Source organism: Heteronotia binoei, chromosome 1, assembly GCF_032191835.1.
Source record: "Heteronotia binoei isolate CCM8104 ecotype False Entrance Well chromosome 1, APGP_CSIRO_Hbin_v1, whole genome shotgun sequence".
NCBI lineage: Eukaryota > Metazoa > Chordata > Lepidosauria > Squamata > Gekkonidae > Heteronotia > Heteronotia binoei.
Window position 1 is genome coordinate 148,499,870 of NC_083223.1, and position 19,805 is coordinate 148,519,674.

At 42.3% G+C, this 19,805-nt stretch overlaps 1 protein-coding gene across 1 annotated transcript; it reads right to left on the reverse strand.

Moving 5' to 3' along the window:
• Nucleotides 1-2,824: 2,824 nt before the first annotated feature.
• On the reverse strand, nucleotides 2,825-19,244 carry RNASET2 (ribonuclease T2). The gene is made up of 4 exons (XM_060242238.1): nucleotides 19,189-19,244; nucleotides 11,845-11,902; nucleotides 10,324-10,388; nucleotides 2,825-3,250 (listed from the first exon to the last, which is right to left on the reverse strand). Exons 1-4 carry the CDS (start codon nucleotides 19,242-19,244, stop codon nucleotides 3,193-3,195), a joined length of 237 nt encoding a protein of 78 aa, XP_060098221.1. The 3' UTR covers nucleotides 2,825-3,192.
• Nucleotides 19,245-19,805: the final 561 nt, after the last annotated feature.

The following is a 19,805-nucleotide window of genomic DNA, read 5'->3' on the forward strand; positions in this document are numbered from 1 at the left end:
AGAAAGCCAGAAAGAAAAGTTGCGCAACTGCTCACCTTCCCTGTCCAGCTGAAACTGACCAGGTTAAATGATGCCGGCAGCAAGCTCCTCCTCCAACTCCCTGGCACAGATGGAGTAAAGCACCAGGGTGGGCCGTTCTGTCCTGCCTGCCTCCTCCACCATTCTCTTGCCATGTGAACATGGCTCACTGTCAGGCCTTCTCCATGCCCAAGCTTGCCCTGCTCACCTTCTCTATGCTGGGAGTCAGAGGAAGGAGAGCGCGGTGGACAAGGCAAGTGTCGTCATTACCCCAGGCTGGCAGACTTCTGGGAGAACTGGGGAAGGGAAAGAGGGGTGGGGGGACCAAGAAATGGGGGCAGGCCACATTTAACAGGGATGTTGCCCCCATATAACACCTCTAGCTATAGGCTCAGCTAGCAAAGAGAATGACAGATGCCACACAAGTGAGCATCAGCCTTGAGAAGTAGATCAAGAAAGGCAAGAGTTCCAGGAACTGACAAAGTAGAGAGAGCATGGAGGCAGTCAACCAGACAACTCTGCAAGAAATGGCAAGCAGTATCATGAGACATGGCCACCTGAGTTGTTGGATGGGAGTTGATTGGGGGAGACAGGGCCTGGAAGGGGTTGACAGTGAGATCATCAGGCAGAAACAAGCCATTAGAATGGCCATCCAGGGTCAACAGACAAGGAGAGACTAGTCAGCCTGGGTTAGAGAGGGAGGATAAAAGAGCAAGAAAGGAAGGAGTGGGGCCCTTGACTTAGGATGTGCAAAAGGGCATGGAAAAGGAGAGGTAGGACAACAAACGAAAAGTCAGAGCCTGCTGCTACAGCCCCAGAAGGATAGTGGAGGCACCAGGAGGGCACACAGGCCCATAGCCACAAGGGGAAGGAGGCCGGGGCGGCACAGCCCCTCCACCCTACCCCCCCCCCTCAACATGTATGGCCCCTCCTTTCTCCCTCCCTTCCCCCTGCCGCAGCCACTGCTAGCCCCCTCTGGTTCGCTGCCGCCCCCCGCCAGTGCAGCCACCGCGGCAGCACTCTGCTCGCCCCCCTCCCCCCCAGCTCACCACGACTAAAACTAAGTCCTGTTGTCCACTTCTTCTTGCAGCCCGTGCCTGTGTGTTTTGACAAAATGCGCAGGCATGGGCTGCGAGAAGAAGCAGGCAGCAGAACTTCATTTTAGTCACAGCGAGCTGGGGGGGGAGGGAATGAGCATAGTGCTTCCGTGGTGGTGGCGCTGGCGGGGGCCAGCAGCAAGCCACAGCATCGGGGGGGGGGGACGGCAGCAAATGAAGTGCGGTGGCGGGGGGGTGTCAGCAAGTCGGAGCGCTGTGGAGGACAGTGGGGCAAACCAAGTGCAGCGGTGGGGGGTGGCAGCGAGCCAGAGTGTTGTGGGGGTGAACAAAGTGTGGTGGCAGGGGGGCGGCAGTGAGCTGGAGTGCCATGAGGGGTGGGGGTGAACAAAGTGTGGCGGGGCAGCTGAGCGGAGTGCTGTAGCGGTGGCGCGAGCAGCATGGGGGGGGGGGTTCCTGGCTAGGGTGCTATTCGCCCCATAAGCCATTCCTGCACCCACAAGATCTCCCCGCTGCTCTTGCAGCCCCGTGGCCCCCCCCCACCATTTTTTTTTTCTTTGGTGTCCCTCCACCAGAAATCTTCTGGCTACAGGCCTAAGGACACAAGGTGAGTGGATTGACCCAAATCTGTACTGAGGGACTTTCCTATAAAGTTTGCTTGGAGACATCTGAAGCAGGGCCAGCTCACCCATTAGGAAAACTAGGTGGTTGCCTAGGGTGCCGGGAGGTGGAGTGGCAAATTGGGCTCTCTCCCCACCCTCCGTGCCCATTGCAAATGCCTAGTTTGCCTACCTTCCTCTTCCCCCTGTGGTGGTGGCCGCCTCCCCTCTCCCTCCGCAGCGCTGCAAGCCAGTGCTGCGCTCTGTCGCCCCGTCCCACTCAAAACTAAGAAATAAAATCATGCTGTAACTCAAAAACTTAAGACTTCTACCTAACAAAAACCTGATTTAAAACTACTATTTTTAATTCTGCAAGCCTCATATAATGCTCTCCTACTGACTCACCAATGCAGGGCATTTGGTGCTTAAATGAGATTCATAGATTTTTCTTGCATTAAAAAAAAAAGTAAAGGTAGTCCCCTGTGCAAGCACCATTCGTTTCCAACTCTGGGGTGACATTGCTTTCACAACATTTTTACGGCAGACTTTTTACGGGGTGGTTTGCCATTGCAAGCTGGGTACTCATTTTACCGACCTCGGAAGGATGGAAGGCTGAGTCTACCTGGAGCCGGCTACCTGAAGCCAGCTTCCACCGGGATCAAACTCAGGTTGTGAACAGGGAGCTCAGACTGCAGTACTGCAGCTTTACCACTCTGCGCCACTCTTGCATATGTGCTGGTCAATTATTTACCTCCAAAGCAGCAGCTCTAAACACAGTTACATCCTTCCAAACTGATCAACTTTGCATTATGAATTTTGGAATTAGGAACCTGGACCCATTACTCATTAAAATTTGTAACACATACTTTGGCCCTTAGAAGGATATAACTGATTATGATTTGACAGAAAAGTACTTTTCCTGTCTCCTTACCAATCAGACTTTTCCCTGCAGCCACTGTGGCCGGATCTGCCTGTCCCGCATTGGTTTTGTCAGCCACCAGCGAGCCTGCAGCAGACGTGGACTACTGCACCCTTCTTAAATCTTCGTTCGCGAAGTCAAGCCGAGAGACTAACTTGGAAACAAGTTTCACAGAAACCACTTGCAACTAAATTGCTTTAGAATGACTTAAATTGAAAAAAGAAGCTTAAAAGTTTCTGTTTAAAGTAAATATATAATGGCACTCCAGTAGTCCAAAATGTAGTCACAACATAGCAGTCAATCCTCTCTATTATCTGCAGCATGAATATTGTAATTTATGCATGTACACCCAAATCACTTAACTTACAAATTTTTGACAAATAATGCCCTTGTAGAATAGAGATTAATCCAGACGCTACTATTTTTAAAAATATCAACAATATTTGGCAAAGTGATTCAAATTTCTTGTTGCTTCCCTTGTAAAGCTGCACATGTGAAGGGTAATTTGTCAATGTGTCATTACACATAGAGAGCTCTTCAGTTCTAAAGAACATATTTCCACCTGCAGAAAAGGCATCAACCTTTGACTCAGTAGAGTTTCTCAGGAAAAAATCCTTCGTGAAACAGAATTTGATTTGGCCAATTGTTTGTACTTCACCCTGAAGAGAAAAAAAATAATTTAAAAAATGAAGCAAAGCTGGAGCTTCAATTTAAGACTCAACTAAGGAGATCTTGGGAGGGGAGAGAATATGAAAACAATCTTATACAGATGATGCATACCAGTTAATTAGCCTTGGGGATTCAAATGCACTGCCATGAAGCTTGAAAGTCCATGCACTTGAATGTCCCCATCTGATGAACTGATACATCACTTTTATTGCTTCTAACTAGACAGAAACAGATTGTCAAGTTCATAGTGAATATCATTTTTCAAGACCTTTTAAAAAAGAGGACTGTCATCTTATTTAGATGGAAAAGTAACACATAAACATGTAATAAAATGTATTCATAAACATCATAAGGCTACAATTGACATTACTTACTCTAAGGGGGTATTACTAAAGTCCTCAGATTTCACTAGGACAGGAATAATTTGTTAGCACTGGAATACTAACATTTGCTGCAATGCCTATTTTAGTATTTTTCATGAAGCTGTAACATAGCTGTTAATGCAGCAGAATCCCAAACTTTTTACACCTATAAAGAAAGTATATGCAGCAGTCTTCTGGACCTGATTTAATGTGGAAATCTGACTGAAAGCCTGAAAATGGCAGCAGCCCTTTTTAGCTTAATAGTCACTTCCTCCCCCAGGATTATGGTTGCTCCGAATTGGGAGGGAACCCTGTTATTACTGTCCATTCACAAATTACAAAACCAGGGAGGCTAAATAGAAGTATTAGCCTCACAAAAGTGTGTGCGCTCTTCCTCGAAAATAATGTATAGATATAGGCACAGCTAGAAAGGAATATATTTTCTTTTCCCACAGGCATAATTCCACTCCAGGATAGGCTACATTTTCACTGACATAGATGGTCACATGGTACTAGCATACTATTAAACATGGGGAATGAAAATCCTAGCTCAGCCACGGCCTTACAGAAGTCTTTACTTCTGACGTTTGCTTCTTTTACAGAGCAATTATTAAGGTAAATTAGAAGCAGTTTCTACACTGTAAAATGCTACATAAATAGATTGACTCAGAGAGATGGCAAAGGCAGACGAGGAGATAATGAGATGCTAATCTAAGCTGTGTCGTGGTGAATCCTGCCTAGACAAAGAAATGATCCTATCTCCATTTCATCCTTAGCTATGGGAGGGGGAAGAAAAACTGGTTCCCCAAAGGAGGCAAAGTAGACTCCTTTGAAATGTGGTGCTGGAGGAAAGTTTTATGGATACCATGGACCTCCTAAAAGACATAAGTGAGTTCTAGACCAAATCAAGCCTGAACTCTTCCTAGAAGCTAAAATGGCTAAACTAAAGCTTTGGTATTTTGGTCACATTGTAAGACAAGAATCACTGGAAAAAACAATAATGCTAGGAAAAGCTGAAAGCAGCAGAAATACAGGAAGACCCCAACATGAACAGGATTGACTCTAAAGAAAGCCATGGCCCTCAGTTTGCAAGACTTGAGCAAGACTGTTAATACGACATTAATTCATAGGATTGCCATAAGTCAGAAGCAACTTGATAGCATTTAACACACACACACAGGCCCTCCTTTAAATAAAGAAATATTTCCATCTCCATGTTATCTTTAGCCTGGTGGTTTGGAGGGTGCAAAACTTGCTGTCCAAATATTGGAAATTGAATGCTTGGGGTAAGCAGAGGCCTGTGGTCCAAATGGTAGAAGTTACACTGATTTTGGTACCCTGGGACTTGTTTTAGAGAAAAAGGAATTACATAGTTAAAACCACATGACTGCCAATGGCAGGTGTTTTTTAGAAATATAAATAATTTCATATTGATTATGGGCCTGAGGAATCTATGCCCCTTATCTGTACAGGCACTATTCTTCACATCTGCTTCTACTTTTATTTGACCCTGCCCACTTTGTGTATTTCTTCTCTATTAATACTTCTTTCTCTGAGGATTGCGGGCTGTTTAAATGTGATAATTTGTTTTAAAATGCAAGCGGAAAAGCTATGTTGGAAGGCAAGGAAATAGACAAATATTCATTTCTTATTTCTGCAAGTACCTTCAGCAGCGTATCAAGATTTAAAAGCTAGTGTCTGATGATATGGATGGGTGGGTCAACTGAAAGGTGCATGTTAAACCTCATGTTAAGACAACCATTTACACACACCCATGCAAAGAGTTACTTCACACTCAAGCAATGAGAACTTCATGTGTGCATTAGCGCCTTTTCAATGATGTGCTGGTTTTCATTCTAAGAAAACTGGTAGCGAAACAAACAAACAAAAATAGGATCACCCACTGATTTCACCCTTCTGGCTTTAGCTTATTTCATTTTACAAGCTGTTCCCAAGGGTCCTGCAACCCTCACAAGTGGCTATGGGCAGTGGCAAAAAAACCCTTATGTGGATTTGTTCTGTTTATGATTCCTACCATAATTTAAAACATATATATATATATATAATGCAGATGCACCCTGACAACAAAGCAAGATTAATAAATGCATAAATATTAATAATGAAAAATGCTATAGCATGTGTTATTGGGGATTCATCCAGAAAGAGCCTTGTAAGATGTGTTCTGATTTTAATTAGCTATTTTAATAGATAGTGCAGTAGAGATGAACACTGATATTTAATGAAAAGCTTTCTTATGTTTGGTGCACTGTTATGAGCATGATTTTTCATATTTTAAAAACAACAGTGATAACAAAAAATACATGTTACTTTGGTTATACCTATACCTACATTGAGGTTTTACTTTTTAGGCTACTGCCTCAGATTAAAAGGCAAATGGGATACCTGAACCTTTCTTAAAAAAAAATCTTCTGCTAGTTGTCAGAAAATACATCTTAGATTACTGGAATATTTTCATGGCTGGGTAGTGCTTCCCCTTCATGCCTGCCAGCAAAGCCATAGAATGGGGGGGGGGGGGGGGGAGACTTCAAAGCAGAGGTGTATGTTTCTATCCCTTTGGCTTCATGTGCAATTTGAAACTATGGAAACCACAAGCCTTGAAAGAGCTTGTATGAGGTAAAGCTGGCTATGTTTTCATATGTCAGTAGGGAACAAAGCCATCTTGTCCTTGTGTTCCTAGCAGATTTCGATTTGTCACACATCAAGGTCTATGTCACTAGCTTAAGTGAATCACAGGATGACAAAAGGTTAATTGCCATAACCCCTTCTCCTTCAGGGAGCACTGTCAATAATGAAATCTTTTATAGATTTTCTTCCTTTTGAGTTAGAAAAATCAGATACAGGACAAGATGCAGAGCTTCGTGCGCTTACTATTTAAACAAGGCATTTACCCCTTTAAAGCAAAGGCCTAGACATCTGTTAGAGAATATAAAGAAACCGACCAAAGACCAGAGTACATTGCAACAAACAGCATCCTTTAAGTTCTGTTGTGGGGGAGATTGTGAGCCGCTCTGAGACTCTTCGGAGTGGAGGGCGGGATATAAATCCAATATCTTCTTCAATATCAATATCTTCTTCATCATCTATTCTGCAACTCTTAGACAGTGCTCACCTTACATGTCTGGGCTACATGAACACAGCAAACTGCACCCTGAGCTCTCAATTTGGTTTTCATCACAGCCATGACTACAGTCCAAATTCCTTTATTGTTGTTCATTCGCACAGTCGAGTCCGACTCTTTGCGACCCCCTGAACAGTCATGCCAGGCCCTCCTGTCTTCTACCATCCACCGAAGTCTGCTCAAATTTGTGTTAGTTACATCAGTAACGCTGTCCAGCCATCTCACCTTTTGCCATCCCCTTCTTCTTTAGCCTTCTGCCTTTCCCAGCATCAGGGTCTTCTCCAGTGAGTGCTCCCTTCACATTTGGTGGCCACAGTATTTGAGCTTCAGTTTCTGACCTTCCAGGGAACAGTCAGGGTTGATTTCCCTTAGGACTGACTACTTTTTATTATACTGCCTAGGTTCGCCATAGCTGTCCTCCCAAGGAGCAAACGTCTTTTAATTTCATGGCTACAGTTACCATCTGCAATGATCTTGGATCCCAGAAATGTGAAGTCTGTCATTACTTTCATGTCTTACCCTTCTATTTGCCAAGGTGTGATGGGGCCGGATGCCATGATCTTAGTTTTTTTGATGTTGAGTTTCAAGCCTACTTTTGTGCTCTTTTCTTTTACCCTCAACAAGACGTTCTTTGGGTCCTCCTCACTTTCTATCATTAGAGTGGTGTCATCTGCATATCTGAGGTTGTTGATGTTTTTCCCAGCGATCTTAATTCCAGCTTGTGCTTCATCCAGGCCAGCATTCCGCATGATGTACTCTGCATATAAATTAAATAAGCAGGGTGACAATATACATCCTTGTCCAACTCCCTGCCATAGAAACTTGCTGAGTGACTTTGGGCTAATCACATATCCTTCTACATCACAAGGCTGTTGTGAGGATAAAATGGAAGAGAGGAAAATGTTGTAAACCACTTTGGAGGAGAAAGGTGAGACATGTGAATGGCAAATAATGCATGTAAATCAATTCCTTCAAAATCCTGCTCCTAAAAAGCCTAAATATAATGACATTTCAAACTAAAGTGGTGGCAAGATAATTTCTTATATATATTTATCCCTCCACCCTGCTCCTGTCAGTGCTTGAGAAAGATCCAAGTGGGCAGCTGTGTTGGTCTGAAGTAGTAGAACAAAATAGGAGTCAATTTACACCTTTAAGACCAACTTAGTTTTATTCAGAACATAAGCTTTTGTGTGCTCTAAGCACACTTCATCAGACGAGGAATCCGGTACAGTGAGCAAAGCCACGCATAGCTGGTAGGCAGTGGCTCAGAATGCAAAATGGTACAGATTTAAGATCCAATGACAGAATAATTAAATTAACAAATTGAGCAAATCTTTGATCAGAGTAGCATGAGCATGTGAAAGCAATAAAACAGTAATATGTCAAAATGTGAGAATGTCTGTTAATGACTCTATTGTTATAAGCCTGGGCCATCCAACTAATTTACCTTTTAACATGTAACATACACATAGTTTGCCATTAGGAGAAAAATACATTAAAATATAGTGGGAGATGGGTTTAGTATATGTGATGAAATAAACAGCCAATATTCCTATTTGAGTATGTCAATACAGCTAAAAGAGAAATACATTGGATAGTGATGTTCTTGTCCACCTAATTTACTTTTTAACTAGTAAACATCATTCTAGTTTGCCATAGAAAAAAAGAAAACTATAAAATATAGTGAAAATGGGTTAAGTATATGTAATGAGATAAACAGCCAATATCCCTATTTTGGGTATGTCAATACAAAAAATTATTCTGATACACTATTCTAAAAGAGAAATACATTGGAATACTGTGGGCGTGGAATACTGTGGGCTGCCAGAGCACCGCGTTTCCAGCACTTGAACCAGGCAGCGGGTTCCGCCAGGGGGCGGTTGCTGACCCTCCTCCCCCATGCTGCTGCCGGCCCCCTTCACTTGGTCTGTCCTCAGCCACATTCCCACCCTTGGCTGGGCACCGGGGGGGGGGGGTGCAGCTGATCCGATGCAGGGAGGTGGGTAAGAGACTGTCCCTTTAAGGGAGCACCCCAACTGAACCGCAGCCTGCTCCTCATGCTGCCGCCCTGGTAGGTGCTCTTGATCTCTGTCTCTGTTTTGCAGGTGGAAATCCAACACAGAGGCTTCCGTGTGTGGCGCTCCAACCCTCCCCTCTACTCCCTTAGCTGTTCCTGCATGCCGCTCAAACTGGAGCCCTGCCCCCAGCGAGTCCATCCACCTTGCATCTCAGATACCGTTGCACTCTGTTCCAGCAAAATAAAGTCTGAGCTGTACCCTCGTTTGTCCCTCTTGCTTGGCGTCTGCTGCACGTTCCCTGTTGCCCCCCCCCTAACAACTCTGTCAGTGGCCTATCTGGGGAATGCCTTAGAGGGCGGCACACTTGGTTCTTGGGAGGAGAGAGGACTATGAGCCACCACGCTACCCCCGCGTGGCTGACAAGGGAGGGGGGTTGCCACCCCTCAGCCAGGCTGGCCTAACAGCCTGCCCAACCTCACAGGGCTGTTGTGCTCAGAGCACAATGGGGGAGGGCCTGATGGAGTGGCTGCATCCCCAGTGTCTCGCACTCGGAGTTCTGCAGCCCCCGGGAGGGGGGTTCCATGCACACAGCAGGGGGCATCAGGGTGGCACAGGGGGTCTCTAAGTCAGGGAGGGGTTGTCTGTTGGACTTGGTGGTCTGCTCATTCCCATACACACATTCCAGCCACTGTCTATGACAGCAACCTCTTGCACGTCATGCTTCCTGTTTGTCTGCACATGCCTCTTCCCATCTGTCTGCCATTGGCAGTCTCTGACAGTGGGAGGGGATTGATGACCTCTTAGGTGCAGGCTTCCCCCCCTCCCAGCCACATGCAGTGGGCTGGCCAGTCCTGTGGTCCTGTGCAATCCTGTCCCTCCCCCCAACCCCCGCAGTGGGCCAATGGTGTAAGCACAGGCAGGATCACCATGGCGACGGCTTCTCTCTCGCTCATCCACCCCGCGCTCCCCTTCCTCACCTGGCGTAATGTTTCCCCTTTGGAAGCCATCTATGGCCACCTACGTTAGTTCTACACTCAGGCATGCCTACGCGGCAGTTCTCAGGATTGGGCTGTATGTGTCACGTTAAAAGGTAAATTAGTTGGATGGCCCAGGCTTATAACAATAGAGTCATTAACAGACATTCTCACATTTTGACATATTCCTGCTTTATTGCTTTCGCATGCTCATGCTACTCAGATCAAAGGTTTGCTTAATTCGTTAATTTTATTATTCTGTCATTGGATCTTAAATTTGTACCATTTTTCATTCTAAACCACTGCCTACCAGATAATTTTACTATTTGTCATTGGATCTTAAATTTGAACCATTTTGCATTCTGAACCACTGCCTACCAGCTATTTGTGGCTCTGCTCACTGTACCAGATTCCTCGTCTGATGAAGTGTGCTTAGAGCACACAAGAGCTTACGTTCTAAATAAAACTAAGCTGGTCTTAAAGGTGCAACTTGAGTGCTTGAGAAAGACACCATAAAATAACAGTACTTTGTAAAACAACCATCATGTTTTAAGTGTATTATAAACTCACCAGAACTTTGTTCTATTTTCATGAAGCACATCTGGCCAGTATTGCCTCATGTCTACCAAGATATTCTAGCAATGAAAAATATTGATATTGTAAAACTTGGGAGCAACATTGCATTCTGCATAAACTTACAAATGGATAGGGATCCTGATCCTGCCTGAGGGTGTCCTGGAACAAGCAGAGCCATGACCAGTGCTGGCCCTAGGGCGCATGGTGCCCCAGGCAGGCTACCTGCCCACCGCTCCCCACCGCCTACTCTCCACAGCACCACAACACGGCACTGCACTCTGTCGCCCGCCCCTCCAGCACAATCAGAGGAGCACCACAATAAGGCTCGGCCCTACCCACTTTGCAAGGACCCAGGCTTCTTCTAAGTTGTTTTAATTTGTTCTAAGTTGTTTGAAGTGCACAGTGGAGGAGGCTTCTCCCCCCTCACTTTTGGAGCCCAATTCACCCCCCCTTCCTGGCGCCCTAGGCAATTACCTAGTTTGTGAGCCGGCTCTGGCCATGACCCAATGGGTATGGCAACATAAGGAACACAATCCTTATTACAGCTCTTGGCTGACATGGGATTATGCTAGTATGAGATGCTTGGGGAACCTAGAGTTCTATGAAATTTTGTTTTTTCTTCTCCTAATCAAAATCAAAGCTCTGTATAATACTAGATTTTCTCCACTCACTGCCTTTTACCTTAGGGTGCCATTCACTAACTCATCTACAGCTATCAGCAACCCCAAGCAAGTTGCATCAACTCCTCCCTGTAGCCAGAATGTTCCTACTGATTGGAAAAATAGTGTTTGATTCTACAATTCTTGTGGCCGTAATTAAAAGCCAGAGTTGCCCTTTGCACCTTGCTGAAAAGTTTTAGGCAGAACAGAATGCAGCAAGCAATTACTAATGATGCAAGTTATTAGCAATGCAAGCTTAAGGTGAGTGACACCCTCCTAAACCCTTTATATTCAGGACTGCACCACAAGAGCACATTACACCAGGACTCAGGTATATTGCACTAGTTCATGCGGTACAGGAACATAGTTCAGACGGCTGCATGTAAAGCCTTTCCCACATGTAGGTGAGTGTTAGTAATACCACTTTTAATGACATCGTTTAATATGACAAAGGCATTTGAAACTAATTTTTGTGCAATACTGGGGTGCATCTTATCCCATCCTGCAACTCCACTGAGCAAAGATTATTTATTAAAATATTTATATTCCACTTTTTCTTTTGGTTTATGTTCAAAGCCCTGCCCCAAGATAAAGACTCTTCCTCCAAATTAAGTGGCTCTTACATCGCAGGAAGGCTTCTTAGGCTGGTTAGATCTATCAGTTTAAACCAACTATATAAAATACCTTTGAAAAACTCAATTGTAATTATATCCACCCTAAGTACTTGGAATGGGACAGGAGAGAAACAAATAATCTACGTTTGAAAATAAAAGCCTATCATTAAATGACTTATAAACATGCTTTAACCATGTAAATTATGTACACCTGTGAAAATTGTATTTTCATACATTCATACCTTAATTTCTGTTATGTTGAAGTGCCAGGTTTTATCACAATCTTCTGCTTTATCAGTCCTATGGAAGAATTGTGGGGAGGAGAGAACAGAGAATTCACTGTATCCACATAAATGCGGAAATGCTGTTACAAATTTGTGTTGTCTCAGGGAAGAAGAGAGCACTGTGAGTTATTTTAGCCATTGTCATCTACAAAAAAAATTTTTAAATGAAATTTTAAATGTTTTTGTGGACATGTACAGTTGTTTCCTACCAAGTTTATTTGGCAACAGGCTAAAGTTTCCCAAAAAATTAACGAATGGTTTTGCCAAACTCGTAATAGCCTGTATATAGCTCAATATACCACCTATGTTAAAAAGCTGACAGAGTAAGAAGTCAACATGCATTTAGTTGCTAACATGCAGCTAAATGCTGATCCCTGAACAACATTCTTAATTAATTTAAGAATATTTATAACCCCCCCCCCTTACTGCCTTTTCGAGCTCTCAAAGCAGCTAAAATTTAAACTAACAATATAAGTTACAAAACCAGTTTTTAAAAAGCCAATTGTTATCAATAAAACAAAGTTACAATATGGTCATACCCAGATATGAACCCAGCAGCTCCTTAGAGATCAACAATATCTTTGAAGTATGAGCTTTCAAGAGTTGAACCTATTAGTCAGACTCTCAAAAGCTCATACCCTGAAAATCTTGTTGGTCTCTAAGGTGCTACTGGACTTCAGTCTAGCTATTCTACTGCAAACCAACACAGCCACCCAATAATGTGGTCATAACAATTCATTAAAAAGGTCCAATAGCAGCAAAACACTTTCCTTTCAAACAATCCAATTCAAAGTACTCCCAGCACACATGTCCTTCAATATGCTTCAGAAGACCTGTAGGGACATACCTGATTTCACCTTCTGAGGGAGGGAGCTCTAGAATTGAGGGCACTAGCTGAAAACTCACGCCCATGGGCCCCCGTTAATCTCACCTCAAAGAAGAATAAGCTTCAGATCTTGGTCCTAGGAGCTATGGAAGTATCTTACATCAGCCTTGGAGGGATATTGATTTGAGAGCTATTTGTAGATCGGATGTAGCACTCATCTAAAGAGATTTTATTTATGTACTCTAGTTTATGTAGTATTTTATTTATGTTATAAACCACTTTGAGCTCTGTAAAGGAAAAAGGTGCATAAAATGTTTTAAACATATAAATAGGGAACCATTTACTTCCTTCTAGCAGGAGGGCTTCCACCAATTCTCCCTGCTTTCCATTGATGCTAAAATGAGCAGCAGCTGGAAATGAGGAGAACATAAGAGAAATATTGTTGGATCAGGCCAATGGCCCATCCAGTCCAACATTTCGTGTCACACAGTGGCCAAAAACCCAGATGCCATCAGGAGGTCTATCAGAGGGGCCAGGACACTAGGAGTCCACACACTGTTGCCCCTCCCAAGCACCAAGAATACAGAACATCACTTGCCCCAGATAGAGAGTTCCAACAATACACTGCGGCTAATAGCCACTGAGGGATCTGTGCTCCATATTTTTATCTAATCCCCTCTTGAAGCTGACTATGCTTGTAGCCGCCACCACCACCTGTGGCAGTGAATTCTATGTGTTAATCACCCTTTGGGTGAAGAAGTGCTTCCTTTTATCAGTTCTAACCTGACTGCTCAGCAATTTCATTTGAGTGCCCATGAGTCCTTGTATTGTGAGAAAGGGAGAAAGGTAACTTCTTTCTCTACCTTCTCTATCCCGTGCATAATCTTGTAAACCTCTATCATGTGATCCCTCAGTTGACGTTTCTCCAAGCTAAAGAGCCCCAAGCATTTTAACCTTTTTTATAGGGAAAGTTCCAACCCTTTAATCATTCAAGTTGCCCTTTTCTGGACTTTTTTCCAATACTATAATATCTTTTTTTTTGAGGTGCAGTGACCAGAACTGTATACAGTACTCCAAATGAGGCCGCACCATTGATTTATACAGAGGCATTATGATACCAGCTGATTTGTTTTCAATTCCCTTCCTAATAATTCCCAGCATAGCACTGGACTTTTTTATTGCAGTCGCACACTGTCTCAACATTTTTAGTGAATTATCTACCACGACCCCAAGATCTCTCTCTTGGTCAGTCTCCTCCTATTCAACATCCATCAACTTGTATTTATAGTTAGGATTTTTGGCCCTAATGTGCATTACCATGCACTTGGCCACACTGAATCTCATTTGCCATGTTGATGCCCACTTGCCTAGCCTCAACAGATCCCTTTGGAGTGCCTCACAATCCTCTCTGGTTCTCACCACCCTGAACAATTTAGTCTCATCTGCAAACAGCCACTTCACTGCTTATTCCCAACTCCAAATCATTAATGAACAAGTTAAAAAGTATCGGACCCAGTACTGAGCCCTGCAGCATCCCACTGCTTGCCACCCTCCACTGAGAAAATTGCCCATTTATACTCACTCTCTGTTTCCTATTAATTAGCCAGTTTTTGATCCACAAGAGAACTTGTCTTTTCACCCCATAACTCTTGAGCTTTCGGAGTCTTTGATGAGGAACTTTATCAAAAGCTTTCTGGAAGTCAAGGTAAACAGCATCTTTTGGGTCCCCTTTGTCCACATGTTTGTTCACCCCCTCAAAGAACTGTAACAGTTTAGTGAGACAAGTTCTTCCCTTACAAAACACATGCTGCTCAATAATTTTTGTTCATCAATGTGCCTACTAATTCTCTCTTTGATAATGGTTTCCACCAACTTTTCCAGTATTGAAGTCAGACTGACAGGCCTGTAATTTCCCAGATCTCCTCTGGAACCCTTTTTAAAGATGGGAGTGACATTAGCTACCTTCTAGTCCTCAGGAGCAGAGGCAGATTTTAATGAAAGATTACATATTTTTGTCAGGAGATCCACAAGTTCACCTTTGAGCTCTTTCAGAACTCTTGGATGTAAGCCATCCAGGCCTGGTGACTTATCAGTTTCTAAATTGTCTATCAGTCGTAGGACCTCCTCTCTCGTCACCTCAATCTGACTCAGGTCTTTCAACATCCCTTCCGAAATCAGCGGTTCTGGAGTGGGCAAACACTTATCTTCCACAGTGAAGACGGAGGCAAAAAATGCATCCAGCTTCTCAGTCCATTCCCTATCATCCTTCAGTAATCCTTTTACCCCTTGGTCATCCAAGGGCCCCACAGGCTCCCTGGCTGGTTTCCTACTTCCAATGTATCTGAAGAAATTTTTATTGTTAGTCTTTATGTTTTTTGCAATATGCTCCTCATAGTCCCTTTTTGCCTGCCTGATCACTTACTTGCATTTTATTTGTCACAGCCTGTGTTCCCTTTTATTAATCTCACTTGGACTAGCTTTCTACCGCTTCAAGGAATCCTTCTTACTTTTTACAGCTTCCGTTACTTTGTTTGTTAACCATGCAGGAGGGGAAATGGTACTGTGTGACACCTTGGTTTCAGTTCCAGCTCCCCACCCCCCCCAAAAAAACAAACTGGAAGCAGCACCACTGTATCAAGGTGACACTCTAGGAATCCCCTGGATCACCATGGTCAAACCACAGAAATCAGTGTAGTTCCTACAGAGTTACCACACTTGAGTTTTTCAGCTAGAAATGAAATCAAGGCATTGCAGTGACACCATTTCCACCCATCCCTCCCATTAGAGCCTTCTGCTACAGAACTATCAAGGTTTGGTAACCCTAACCAATACTCTAGCATATCCTGTCTCAGGCTGGAAACTCGCCTAGATACCATTCAGAATTCCTTTAAATTCTGTGGTTCTAAGTGAAAAAATTATTCATTTATTTCCATTGATTTATACCCTGCCCAACCTGCAAATGGCAGGACTTCAAGTCTTAGGCAAAAAAGATTCTAATATTAATTATATTATGAAATAATTGAGTCCAAAGCAGTGGTCTTATAGCCCAGTTCCAAACGAAGGTCCTAGGTATTTTTTTACTCCATTTCAATTTTTTCTTCCACAGTGGTTAGGGCTCTAAAATATGATACATAATTCCACATTAATCACGTAAAGTAAAATTAATTACATAATTAATATCATGTATAATTATTCATACAGGCTGACTAATCAATTTATATCCAGGACGTCAATTGTATGCAACTTAAGTGGTGGAATTCTGTTAACAATGAAATAAAAATATTTTGTGCATTCATTCCATGATGATTTATAAATTAATTTAAATATAAATTTTAAGCACCTGCTATTGTGCAATATATACTTTTCTTTGCGATAGAAATAAATAGGAGATAGAGAAGACTACTTGCAAGAGAAGACTTTTGCAACAAAATAATATAGTTAATTAATTATATTCATCATAAAGAGCAGAAAGTTAAAAAATTACAATTTACAACATTATGAAATTACCTTGCATGGACTAAAGAATCAAGCCTCTTTTTTCTTTTCTTTTTTTTTTTTTGAGTGAATAAATACTTTATTGCACCCAAGTGAAAGACAAGTAGTAACAATTAAACATATAATACATATAATACATATACAATACATATATCACATTCACATCTTCAGATTCAATCTCCCCCCACCTCACAAACATCCTCCCTTGCATCCCGGGAGTAGACAGAGAATAGTTTTGTATGTTTCTGCTAATCCATTACTAAACCTTTGCTTTTAACCCAACAAAATATCGGTTCCCAGGTCTCTTCACATTTTTGTATATTGCCATCCCGTAACCTTGTAGTCAGTAAATCAAGTTCCGCAGCTTCTATAAGTTTTACAATAAATTCTTCCCTGGAAGGTATATTTGGTGACTTCCAGTATTTAGCATATAATACTCTTGCCACAGTAACAATATACATTAACAGCTTGATTGTATTAGACGGAAAGGTCTCTCGACAAACATTTAGAAGGAAAAGTTCTGGGGAATGATGTGGTGTAATTTTCAAAATTTTCTGAATCCAAGTACTAATTAACGCCCAGTACTTTTTGGCGTGTTCACAGTTCCACCAAACGTGGAATATTGACCCTTTTATCTTTTTACACTTCCAGCATTTATCGGAATAACTAGAATGGGCTTTAGCCAGTCGGTCTGGTGTTAAATACCAGCGATAAATCATTTTATAGAGATTTTCTTTATACTGAGCTGGCTTTATTAATTTTACATTCCTTTTCCACAACTTCTCCCATTCTTCTAAGGGGATAGTATAGCCAAAGTCTCTCAGCCATTTAACCCAAGTTTCTTTTACCACTTCTCCTTGCATTTTCTCCTTAAGTAACCACTCATAGATTTTAGAAATTAATTTCTGGTCCGTCTGAATAATTTGGTCAATCTCATTTAATTGTTTCGAGAAGCCAAATTCTTTATCTTTTTGGTGAATAGATTTTATTTGGCACTTCAGCCACCAATCCATTTGGTCCATTTCTTCTAATCGCAAATTATTTTGTCTATCTAACAAGTTTTGGTAACTTAAATTAGTCCACATATAGAGATTTGGATGAGAGTGGGCCTCTACCGGCGACAACCACCTTGGCGTATATAAGTAAAACTTCTTAATCTCCATCCAAGCTCTATAAAGGGACCGTCTTATCTCATGTCTCCAGAAGGAACTATTTTTGGGGGGATTTTGGTACCAAAGATACCCATGCAATCCTCTCTCTAAACCCGCTCCCTCTATCACCAAAGTTTTTTTATTTTTTAATGTGAACCAATCTGTTAACCAAACTATTCGACAAGCCGTATGATACAACTTCCATTCTGGTAGGGTGAGGCCGCCTCTAAGTTTGCTATCCTGGAGTACCTTAAGCCTGATTCTAGGCTTTTTATTCTGCCAAATGAATGATGACGTTATTTTATTAATCTGTTGGAAGAAAAGTTTGGGGAGCAAGGTAGGGATCATTTGAAAGAAAAATAATATTCTTGGTAATACATTCATTTTTATGGTTGCGATTCTGCCCAGAAGGGAGATCTGCAAATCTTTCCACCTAATTAGATCTTGTTGAATGTCTTTTACTAATTTCTCATAATTGTTTCGATATAGATCTTTCAAATCATTTGTCATTTAAATTCCTAGGTATCTTATTTTTTTCCCATATACAAATTCCGACTGAGTTCCAAATTGAGTGACTTGTTGTTCGTTCATATTTTTAGTAAAAAATTTCGTCTTCTGGACATTAATCTTAAGCCCCGCTACTTGTCCATATTGTTTAAACATTTCCTTCAAATGAACAATAGATAAGTTAGGATCCTCCAAGACACACAATAGGTCGTCTGCAAAAGCTTGGACCTTCAACTCCTCTCCCTTAATTTTAATACCTCTTATTTTTCCTTCGTCTCTGATTCTTTGCAACAAGGGTTCTAAAGTTAAAACAAACAATGACCATAGTTAATTAATCATATTCATCAAGTACAACTTGAATAACTATTTAGGTAGGCTTGTGAGATAGGAGGTTAAGATATCAGAGAAAAAAAGAGGCTTGATTCCTTAGTTCATGCAAGGTAATTTCATAATGTTGTAAACTGCAATTTAACTTTCTGCTCTTTATGATGAATATGATTAATTAACTATGGTCATTTTCCCACTGACCTTACTCCGGAGCGACGTCCCTCTTCACCGTGCAGCGTCTGCGCGGATTTTGCACCAACTGCTCCGCAGAACCCGGAAGAGCCACAAAGTCCCGCAGCTTTTGCGTCGCAAATGTAAACTGGTTTTTGGCGGTTTCCATTTGCGACGCAAAAGGTCGGGAACTTCCTGGTTCCTCGGAGCAGCCTCGGAGCAGTTGGTGGGAAATCCGCGCAGACGCTGCGCGGTGAAGAGGGACGTCACTCCGAAGTAAGCTCAGTGGGAAAACGGCCTATATTATTTTGTTGCAAATAGTCTTCTCTATCTCCTATTTCTTTCTATCTCAAAGAAAAGTATATATTTCACAATAGCAGGTACTTAAAATTTATATTTAAATGAATTTATAAATCATTATGGAATGAATGCACAAAATGATTTTCAAATATTTTTATTTCATTGTTAACAGAATACCACCACTTAAGTTGCATACAACTGACGTCCTGGATATAATTTGATTGGTCAGCCTGTATGAATAATTATACATGATATTAATTATGTAATTAATTTTACTTTACATGTAAGTAATGTGGAATTATGTATCATATTTTCGAGCTCTAACCACTGTGGAAGAAAAAATTGAAACGGAGTAAAAAACTACCTAGGACCTTCATTTGGAACTGGGCTATAAGACCACTGCTTTGGACTCAATTATTTCATAACATAATTAATATTAGAATATTTTTTGCCTAAGTGTCAGGTTCTCACAAACCGTTTTAAACTGTAACTCCCATTTATTATTTGTAGGATTTCAAGTCTTACCAGAGGCCATGGATTGTCCAATACATGGGTGGATTGTTGCAATCATTCTCACTCATCTAGAGAGAGAGAGAAATGCCCTTCAGTATAATGGAAAGCTAAACTTTAATGCTAAACACACATTTTTAAGTATAAGTACCACAAATGGTCAACACACAAAGTAGGCTTGCCAATCCCCAGGTCCCAGCGGGGGTTCTTCCACTTTCCCAGGCTCCTTCCCGCCCCCAGTCAGCTGGCCGGTGGGGGGAAGCCCCACCCCCAAAGCCACCATGTGACTTTCCCCCTCCGGAGGCTCCAGTCTCCGATTGAAAGACTTCCTCTTGGGATGGGGTGTCTGTGTTACTTGGAAGAAGTTGCTGCAACTCGTGAGTAGAGAGGCCAATCCCTCCTTCAGAGTCACCAGAAAATTAATTAACTATGGTCGTTTTCCCACTGACCTTACTCCGGAGAGACATATGAAGGAGGGGGAGTCTGCTGAGCACTTCATTATTCCCTATGTGAAGATCGATTCTCATAGGGTATAATGGGGAATTAATCTGGAGGTTTCGGGGGCTCTGGGGGAGCTGTGTTTTGAGGTAGAGACACCAAATTTTCAGTATAGTATCTAGTGCCTCTCCCCA